Here is a 10,650-nt window from a genome sequence, read left to right on the forward strand (position 1 = left end):
CCAGTGGCGGGGATGTCTTAGGGGGTTAGTAGAATTATATATGTTACTAGCTTGGACTGTGGCGTTACGCATGGTGAAACAGCTATTTATAAATAGATGTTAATGCCGAAACTCACTATTCACGCGTATGCACTATCAGAAAAGCCATCGTTATATCTTTAAAAGTACATTATAGGTAAAGCGTATTTACAAAATCATCTACATACAGGTATACAAGGGGAATTCGAAAAGTAGAGGCCCTTTTGTGAAAAGCTGTACTTATTCTGATGATAGAAAACTGAAACATAGTAATAGTAAGACTTATTAAAAACTTTCAGTGTTCGGCTTCACAAATTTAAATTATATGTAAAGTTTTACTGCAGTGCGTGGGAAATAAACATCCCAGGTTGGGATGCATAAACTAAAACCAGAGGAGGGGATGGTCTGATGTAGAGGGGGGGAAATCCCCCCCCCCCCATCCCCCCTGCAAATCGCACACTGGACCAGTCTAAGTCTAAGCAGCTCACAAACGCTACTAAACTGGGGAACATCGATTCACAGTTCTTGGGGTGAATTCTCTCTGCGATAAATAAGAAAACAACTCCTTCTGCTGGATAATTACGCAACCTGCGAGCTGCACAGGGCAGAAAGCTGCTCCAGGACTCAGTCCCACAGTCACTGAAAACAACCGCACCGGAACAACATCAGGCTGCTGCCGGACGCGTCTGGAGCTCTGTGTAAGCGCTCAGCCTGTCGTCCGGGAATCTCAAACGCCGAAAGCTAAGTGTCGAACACCAAGTTCGGCACCGAAGAGAGCCTAACACACACGTCCGTATTCATCACGTGTCAGACGTCAAAGACGTTTTTGACTTGCAAGTTTTGCCACACAGACATTCGAGAAATTCTCCGCTTCCTTCGAAATACCGGGAATATAAAGTAGGATTTTCTCAAAAGGCCACTGCAGTATATCTGGAAACTCAGTAGGGCCTGGCATTCTACAAAACTCTCGCCGTCATTGGCTGAAAACTTTTTTAGGGGAAGGAGCCAGCTGTTTCCCACACTGTGTGCGGGAAACCGACGGATGCTCTAATACGCGTACTCTAGGGGAGAGCCCGTGGCCAGTTCTAGCTCAGCTCAGGACCCCTACTGGATCCTCGTGCCTTTTGGAAACACACTTCGCATCTCCGGCCTAAGGACACCACCACCTAAAGCGAGACCGTAACAGTGTTTCCGGCACAGAAACACGGGTGTCCTTTCTCGTAATCCTCGCTTTGTGCCCACACCACCCGCAGGCATGCCTCTAGTCACTTCCGTGTCGAACCAACAGCGGAGAAACTCTGCTCTGTCCTCCCACACTTTACAGACCTTGTGTCTTTTTCTCAGGAAATCTACGCGTAATACTGTCACAATGTATTTTGTGTGATGTTGCTGTGCGACATTCGACTAAACAGTGTTAGGACTACCTTTGCAAGCTCTGTGCTTCTCTAGTGTGTACAGGATCGGGAAATTTATGCCGTCCACGAACAGAGAATTGAGATATTAATTTATTGTAGATCCAATATGAAGTAATGAAAATAACGTTTAACTTTGTTGCTGAAGTTGCAGCGTCAGTTGCTAAAAGTAGATTTGAATGTAGAAACATATACAGACACAAAAGATGTATAAATGTCTCACTATTTAATACAGCGTCTAATCAGAAGACGTCGAGACCTCGCCACTATCAAAGTATGTAAATGATATTTAGCTGGGGAAGACACAAAATGGGGCTATGTCCATGAATGATCGAACTTTAGTACAGCCGCTGCTGGAACTCGGGTGAGGGGATGGTTCCATGTCGTTGGCAACGGCGTAATCGTTCGTGGCAGCGGAGTAGATGACGGCGCGCGTATTTTAAAGTGCGGCGGACAGGATAGCGCGCGATACCCAAAAGAGTCGCGACACAGTACTTTCACTTGCCCTTGCGTCTCTTTTCAATAGTTGTGCCTGGGTCTCGAAGTATACTAAATAGACCGGTCACGATCTTTCACCCTGGTACTTGCTGAGTAATGCTGAGTTTGTCGTACCAACGGTGTCCAGGTATTTTTCCTGGTTTTTCGTCTAGTTGGAACACCGATGTTAGTGAGATGTGCTGTCTCGTTCTTCTGCAGATCGAAGCCTGAATTTTTGTACACTACTAGCCATTAAAATTGCTACACCAATAAGAAATGCAGACGATAAACGGGTATTCATTGGACAAATATGTTATACTAGAACTGACATGTGATTACGTTTTCAGGCAATTTGGGTGCATAGATCCTGAGGAACAACCACCGCCGTCCGTAATAACGGCCGTGATACGCCTGGGCATTGGGTCAAACAGAACTTGGATGGCGTGTACAGGTACAGCTGCCGATGCAGCTTCAACACGATAGCACAGTTCATCAGCAGTAGTGACTGGTGTATTCTGACGAGCCAGTTGCTAGGCCACCATTGACCAGACGTATTCAATTGGTGAGAGATTTGGAGAACGTGCTGGCCAGGGCAACAGTCGAACGTTGTCTGTATCCAGAAAGGCCCCTACAGAACCTGCAACATGCGGTCGTGAATTATCCTGCTGAAATGTATGGTTTCACAGGGATCGAATAAAGGGTAGAGCCACGGGTCGTAACACATCTGAAATGTAACGTCCACTGTTCCAAGTGCCGTCAATGCGAACAAGAGGTGACCGAGACGTGTAACCAATGGCACCCCATACCATCACACCGGGTGATACGCCAGTATGGCGATGACGAATACACGCTTCCAATGTGCGTTCACCGCGATGTCGCCAAACCCGGATGCGACCGTCGTGATACTGTAAACAGAACCTGGATTGATCCGAAAAAAAAAAGATGTTTTGCCATTCGTGCACCCAGGTCGTCGTTGACCATCGCAGGCGCTCCTGTCTGTGATGCAGCGTCAAGGGTAACCGCAGCCATGGTCTCCGAGCTGATAGTCCATGCTGCTGCAAACGTCGTCGAACTGTTCGTGCAGATGGTTGTTGCCTTGCAAACGTCCCCACCTGTTAACTCAGGGGTCGAGACGTAGCTGCACGATCCGTTACAGCCATGCGGATAAGATGGCTGGCATCTCGACTGCTAGTGATACGCGGCCGTTGGGATCCAGCACGGCGTTCCGTATTACCCTCCTGAACCCACCGATTCCATATTCTGCTGACAGTCATTGGATCTCGACCAACGCGAGCAGCAATGTCGCGATACGATAAACCTCAATCGCGATAGGCTGCAATCCGACCTTTATGAAAGTCGGAAACATGATGGTATGCATTTCTCCTCCTTACACGAGGGATCACAACAACGTTTCACTAGGCAACGCCGGTCAAATGCTGTTTGTGTATGAGAAATCGGTTGGAAACTTTCCTCATGTCAGCACGTTGTAGGTGTCGCCACCGGCACCAACCTTGTGTGAATGCTCTGTAAAGCTAATCATTTGCACATGAAATTGCATCTTCTTCATGTTGGATAAATTTCGCGTCTGTAGCACCTCATCTCCGTGGTGTAGCAATTTTAATGGCCAGTAGTGTATATCATTCCTATATCACGTTATTTTCTATACAGACATACCTGTGTAGCAGGCTATCGAAGAGATTACAACTCCCAGTACCCGCCAAATGTATTTTGCGAAGTTTTCCTTTCGTTCGCGTTGTTTCATTAACTATTTTGTACCAAGGGGACTTATGTAGATTACTAGAAGCTGATAGCGTTCCAGATATTATAGGAGATTACGTCGACACGGCTGAGTACTCCGCTGTTGTTTGTTAGTCGGTGCGGTTGGGCGGCGTTCGGATGTGGCAGTGCGCTCTTCGGCGGTCTTGCTCTGGGGCGGTTACCAGCGAGCGCCGATCCCGCGCCCGCCGGCGGCCGGGGAGGAGTAATACGGCGTAAAAACAGAGTGGACGCCGGCCGATTCATTAGCCGCCCCGGGCGAGGCGAGGTCTGCGCGCAAACAGCGGCCCGCTGTTTTCCCTGTGTAGCGGCCGCCTGCCGCTCTCCAGGGGGCGCCAGCCCGGAAAAATGATCGCCTCGCGCACGCTCACTTCTGCCGGCCTGTTTGCAACGCAAACACTGCCGCGGGCGCCGGTGGTCGGCTCCCAAGGAGCGGGAAGGGGCGCGAAGCCGCGGCAGGAAGACTGCCCGAGGAGGCGACGCGTGGCGCCTACGGCGACGGGGCGCCGGTCGCCGTTGTCGTGTAGGCTGCCGCGGCGAATCTGGTTGCTTGCCGACCATAGTTGACCAGCCGCTGACGGTAGCCACGACGGAGACTAGAAATGTTAGTCTACGACGTGAAAGCAACGTTAAGTACAATGTCTGCACTGCACTACAACCAAAATAAGAACAGAATAAGATTTTCACACTGCCGCAGGGGCTGCGCTGATATGAAACTTCCTGGGAGATTAAAACTGTGTGCCGGACCGAGACTCGATCTCGGTACCCTTGCCATTCGCGGGCAAGTGCTCTACCAACTGAGCTACACAAGCACGACTCACGCCCCGTCCTCACAGCTTTACTTCTGCCAGTACCTCGTCTCCTATCTTCCAAACTTAACAGAGGCTGTCCTGTGCGTAGCTCAGATGGTAGAGCACTTGTCCGCGAAAGGCAAAGGTCCCGAGTTCGAGTCTCGGTCTGGCACACAGTTTTAATCTCGTATCAGCGCACACTCCGCTGCAGAGTGAAAATCTCATTCTGGAAACTTCCCCTAGGCTGCGGCTAAGCCATGTCTCCGTAATATCCTTTCTTTCAGGAGTGCTAGTCCTGCATGGTTCGCAGGAGAGCTTCTGTAAAGTTTGGAAGGTAGGAGACGAGGTACTGGCAGAAGTAAAGCTGTGAGGTCGGGCGTGATTCATGCTTGGGTAGCTCAGTTGGTAGAGCACTTCCCCGCGAAAGGCAAGGGTGCCGAGTTTGAGTCTTGGTCCATCACGCAGTTTTAATCTGCCAGGAAGTTTCAAATAAGAACAGTTTGGTCTGTTTTGCGGTTCCCTCAAAAGGCAAACAGCTACTGTCAATTGAATCCAGCAAGCACATGTACGAGGACTACTCAGAAAGTAAAATCCGATCGGTCGCGGAATGGAATCCACGGTAAAAATCGAAAAGGTTTTAACTGCAACAGCTACCAACACGTTCCAGCTACGCCTCTACATAGTCGCATCTCCAACTTAGGCTTTCCGCTAATCCTGAACACTCGACTAGAGATCGTTGTCTGTGCGAAAATATTGTCTTCATAGCCAGCGGTTCTGAAGGAGCCGTTTACGGGATGTGTGCCAGGCGATCAGACGCTTCGCATCGAGAACGCTGCAGGAGCCTCTTTACTGCCCCTGCAGTGTGCGGTCCAGAGTTGCCATGAAAAAGGAAATGCATGACAGTTATGTTATGTGGTCTGCATGACTTCCGTCGAAATCTCTCAAAAGGCCCTCATATTTGGCTGGAGCCACTATTTTCTGGGCACCTTTACGTGCTCACTGTGCGCTCAGAACTTTCCGAATAGCAAATAGCACTCGTAATTTGAGTTAATATAGCGTGTCTCGGATGACTCAGTGGCTTAAAATAAGAATGCCCTGGAAACATTACTTTACCAGTGTAAAAATTGTAACTGGGACCATAGCTTTTGCGTCTGACTACTCTCAGTAATGCAAACTGAAGGGCATCGCTCCTGTCATCTGTAGCAGGACCCCACGCTGAGAGACTGCAGGGCACTCTCACTTCTGATTTGGTGTAGGGAATATGATCTACGGCGATTTGAATTCATACATTGTGATGAAATGGTAGGCAGCAGTTTATGGTCTTGTTTGCATGCTCTAGGGAAAGAAATACGGTAAACTTTACCTGCGTTCAAAGGAACTAGGTGCCGACTTAAACGACTGCAGTAAAAGCACGGCGTTGGTGGGGTGACAAAGCGCGTTTTTTCTGGAGAACGATGAAGAGACATTTCCAGACAGCCCTGTGCCGAGGTCATATTGTGCAGGAAAACATTAAGCTTGACGCCACAGACAGGGGCAGACGTCCAGGTATACGGCCTAGCGCCGAAAAGTCGCCGACAGCGCATTGTAGGCCTTGTTAGCGAGCAAGCCGCCAAAAGAAATGTAAACGTTGTGCAAATGTCCATGGGACAGGAAAACTGGTGGCCAGACGTGCAGACTCTGTTTCAAACCATGTTTCGTCAATGCAATTTTATGGCCGTTCCATGCGAACATTGAAATGGACGCAACAGGGGAGATAACAAGCTGTTTATGGAGGACTGTGCTTCCACCCTGCATTGTGTTAGCAAAATACATGGCAAACATGTGGGAAAGAGGCCGCGAAGCCGAATTTTTTTTCTGTTTTCTGCAAATGAACTTTAAGTCTCTGATTGGTCAAATCGGTTTGCAGAGCAGAGACCATTCACTGAGCTTAGCATGTCGGGCTCCAGCTCGTGATTGGCTTGTGCGAAATTGGGGGAAGTCAAAAAAGAGAAATGTGCTTTTGGAACCGAGCTGAGGAGGCAACACAGAGAAAGGGAGATCGGGACTCTTGTACAAGTCTCTTGTACTGGCGCTTCGCTAGTAAAGAACTGCAGGTCTCTACCTAAACGGTGGGGCTTGTGTCCTTTGCTAGGGCCCAACTTAGAGCCTCTGCAAGTCACCTACTGAACTGTCAGAGGTACTGCTTATATCATCACGGTCACAACGAGTGACGCGTGGGTGTACCTATTTGTCTTGAGTCGGCCGTCTAAACATTTGACGTATTCCGACATGCACAGTCGTGGCACGGAGTCAAATTGGTTTTTTCAGACCAGCAAAACGGGTCTGCCAAATTGGTTTGGCAGACCAGCAAACGGGTCCACCTGCACACTGGAATCCGTCGGGGTTTGAGAGGCTCTTACGGAAGTACCTGCGTCCTGAATTAACCGAACGCGAGACCGCGTACTTGCATTTTTCGGGAACGCGCATTTAATAACACATTGGCACCGTCCACGACTTCAGTCGCCGAACGCATCGTAGTGTGCCTCCTTGACCAGTAGGATGGTAAAGTATTCGCTGCTGCGACGTAGGGCTCTAATATCTATTTCTCAGCACCCTGTTCTTTCGAACCATATTTTTTCTTTTTTTTTTTTTTTTTTTTTGTATGGTAGAATATAGATGCTTGGTGGCGGCTTAGTTTGATGCCATAACCTGGATCCACGTTTATGGAGTGAGATAAAGCTAGTAGTGTTCTGGTTAGTGTCTTGTGTTGATCCCCAGCAGATCACTTTGTCCACCATAGATCCGATTTTAGTAAAGCTTTTAATAAATTAATAATTTTTAGCATGATGATTCTTTAATAATTTTGTTGTCTTGTCTTGTTTAAGATCAATAAATCGATTGTGAATTATACTACAACTTCTCCCTGAGTTCTGATTAACAGTTTCTTGGCATTTTTATGGCAGTCTAGATCAGAAACGTAAGGAGTAGCTTTTTCGTTTGGTGCCCACTGCGTGGATCTTTTACTTCATTAACCGGAATCGTCTTTCATTTGGCGAACCGCTGCCAGGATCTCGGTCCTTGGCACTTCTGTGATGCTGTCAGTTTGCGTACTTTCCGATCAGGTGCCCATTATTAAGAAAAATATGGTTCATTAGTATGCTGTAGATATTAATGCTCTGATTGTGTTGTTTATGTGTTTACTTGTTTTATTATAGTGCATTTGTGTCAGCGACTTCTGTCTCATTTTCCGACCGACTTTCCGTCGTTGCTAACGGCGTTGTCGTATTATTTTTGTGGTGTTTACTACTTTTGTATTTGGTTGTCTTTGTTTCTGAATCTGATGTACTACTGTCATTGTATTATACTGCGTATATCTTGTGAGTTGGCTGGTTCAAATGGCTCTGAGCACTGTGGGACTTAACTTCTGTGGTCATCAGTCCCCTAGAACTTAGAACTACTTAAACCTAACTAACCTAAGGACATCACTCACATCCATGCCCGAGGCAGGATTCGAACCTGCGACCGTAGCAGTCCCGCGGTTCCGGACTGCGCGCCTAGAACCACTAGACCACCGCGGCCGGCTTCTTGTGAGTTAGATAATAGGTTGTCCACGTCTTGCAGATAACTAAAGTTGTTGTTTACAGAGACTCTCAATGATAACGAGATGCAGGGCTAGACAAGTAGGCTGTGAGCGGGAACATAAAGCATACGTCATGGAGGAAGAGCGCAATGAAACGGTTGAGGCACAGTTTGAACGTAGGGAGGCGTTGCTGTTGAACAGAATTAGCAACAGCGAGATCACACAACAAGGAAATCAAGGAGACGGAAGCGATATGTCTTTTCTTGAGGTGACAGACAATGTCAGATCGCGTGTGGTAGAAGATGTGAGCGTGGCTTTATCATTTGGTGCCCGCTGCGTGCATCTTTTACTTCATTAACCGGAATCGTCTTTCATCGCGGAATCAGTGCCGTGTCTACAAGATCGGGACTCGAACCCGGGATCTCCGGCTTCAAAAAAGGCAGGTGGGTGAGCTACTGGGCCATAAGGAACTATCTCGGGCGCCTCACTGCCACATTCTCAGCGAGCGCCACTTATCAAAAGTGCCTATTCGTCACACTCCGGTTCGCAGCTCCTTTCCCGCAGGAGCTAGGACGCATTTGTGCATCCTCACTGAAGAAGGTCGATCCATTGCCAGCTAGGTGTATCAATTATATGAATTCCGACATGTTCGAAAAAGCAGACACCGCGCATTCATATAACTCTTAGTAACGTTCCGCCGCTTCGGACATCGACAACCACCTAACGAAAAAGTAAAGAACTTTCCTAGTTCAGCACAGTAATTTTAAAAAACAGCTGCACTCTGAACAAATCTTCTTCTCTCTCCATATACACTGAAGAGCCACAAAACTGGCACACCTACGTAACATCGTGTGGGGCCGCCGCGAACACGCAGAAGTGCCGCGACACGACGTGGCATGGACTCGACTAACGTCTGAAGTAGTGCTGAAAGGAACTGACACCACGATGAACTAGAATTAATTTATGAAAACCATGAAATTGACACCTGAAGACGAGCTTTCATGTCTCGAGAGAGCAACAGCGCCTTGAGAATGCGGCAGGCTGGCTAAGCGGCAGCAGCAGCTCATGGGCCGAGCGGAAAGGACGCTCGCTGCTCACTCTCACCGGCAGCATCGAGCGCGCCTCCACAGCTTTTCGTCAGTGTTGCTTGTGTCGCCGTGTGTGTGACATCGTGTCTGACCCGTGTGCCTGTTCGTAGCGACATAGTCCGCCCATAACGTCGGCCAAGGGTTCCAAGTGTGCTCCGAGAAAAGGGGCAGTCAGCTCTAGTTCCCACAAATCCACGCGTTCCGCCAAGCCCGTATCTTCGCAGATTCACGACTGGCTCGTCGATACCACTCATGGAACATCTAATCAACTACATACTGCCGATTTTTATTTTGCTAACTATGTTCTTTTCGTTAAGTTTTAGGATACGCTGCAAGTGTATAGGTTTCTCTTGCACCATGCTTGTCAATTTTTTTTTTTTTTTTTAAGTATCATGATGGTCCAAAGTACGGCCCTTCTTGCTGACGCGATGCTGGATTGTACACCGGAGCGCCAAAGAAACTGGTAGAGACATGTGTATTCAAATACACAGGTTTGTAAACAGACACAATACGGCGCTGCACTCGGCAACGCCTTTATAAGACAACAAGTGTCTCGCGCAGTTGTTAGATCGGTTACTGCTGCTACAATGGCATGTTACCAACATTTAAGTGAATTTAACATGGTTGGCGCGCGAGCGAAGGGACACAGTATCTCTTAGATAGCGACGAAGTGCGGAATTTCCCATGGACGGTCGTCGTTGTCGAGAGGTTCTAGGCGCTTTAGTCCGGAACCGCGCTGCTGCTATGATCGCAGGTTCGAATCCTACCTCGGGCGTGGATCTGTATGATGTCCTTAGGTTAGTTAGGTTTAAGTAGCTCTCCAAGTCCAGGGGACTGATGACCTCAGATGTTAAGTCCCATAGTGCTTAGAGCCATTTGAGCCATTTGGATCATTTCAAGACCGTACCGTGAACATAAGGAATTCTGTTAAACATCAGATCTCCGAATCAGTGCTTCCGGAAAAAGTTCTTGCAAGAACGGGACAAATGATGACTGAAGACATCCTTCAACGTGACAAGAGTGCAGCCCTTCCGCAAACTGCTGCACATTTTAAATCTGAGGCATCAACAAGTGTCAGCATGCGAACCATTCAACGAAACGTCAATGATATGGGCTTTCAGAGATGAAGGCCCACTCGTGTATCCTTCATGAATGCACGACGCAAAGCTTTACGCCTCGCCTGAGTAGGGGGGCAACAAGGATGCTGTCCCACATTCCATTATTGCCAGATGTATCCAAGATGGCGGCGTGTAGAAATGGCAATAGTGCATGACGTCAATAAAGATGGCTGCCGTGACGTCAATCAAGATGGCGGATTTCGGTGGGAAGAAGGTCAATTGGGCTACCTCCACTAACCTAAACCCCTCCCCAAGAAAAATGGGGTGAAGTTCCAACAGCATAATCAAGCACACCCCTGTTGTCTATCCTAAGCAAGAAAAATGGCGAGAAAAAAAGGACTTGTCTTTATTATTTACCCAATTTCATATACTTAAGAAAAGGTGTTCACTATACTTTCAACTACATAGTTT

General features: G+C 48.0%; 1 protein-coding gene across 1 annotated transcript; it reads right to left on the reverse strand.

Moving 5' to 3' along the window:
• Nucleotides 1–3,704: 3,704 nt before the first annotated feature.
• LOC124712471 (putative SCAN domain-containing protein SCAND2P) lies at nt 3,705–4,244 on the reverse strand. The gene has a single exon (XM_047242766.1). The coding sequence runs from the start codon at nt 4,242–4,244 to the stop codon at nt 3,705–3,707; it is 540 nt and encodes a 179-aa protein (XP_047098722.1).
• Nucleotides 4,245–10,650: the final 6,406 nt, after the last annotated feature.

This window comes from Schistocerca piceifrons, chromosome 8, assembly GCF_021461385.2.
Source record: "Schistocerca piceifrons isolate TAMUIC-IGC-003096 chromosome 8, iqSchPice1.1, whole genome shotgun sequence".
Taxonomy (NCBI): Eukaryota; Metazoa; Arthropoda; class Insecta; order Orthoptera; family Acrididae; genus Schistocerca; species Schistocerca piceifrons.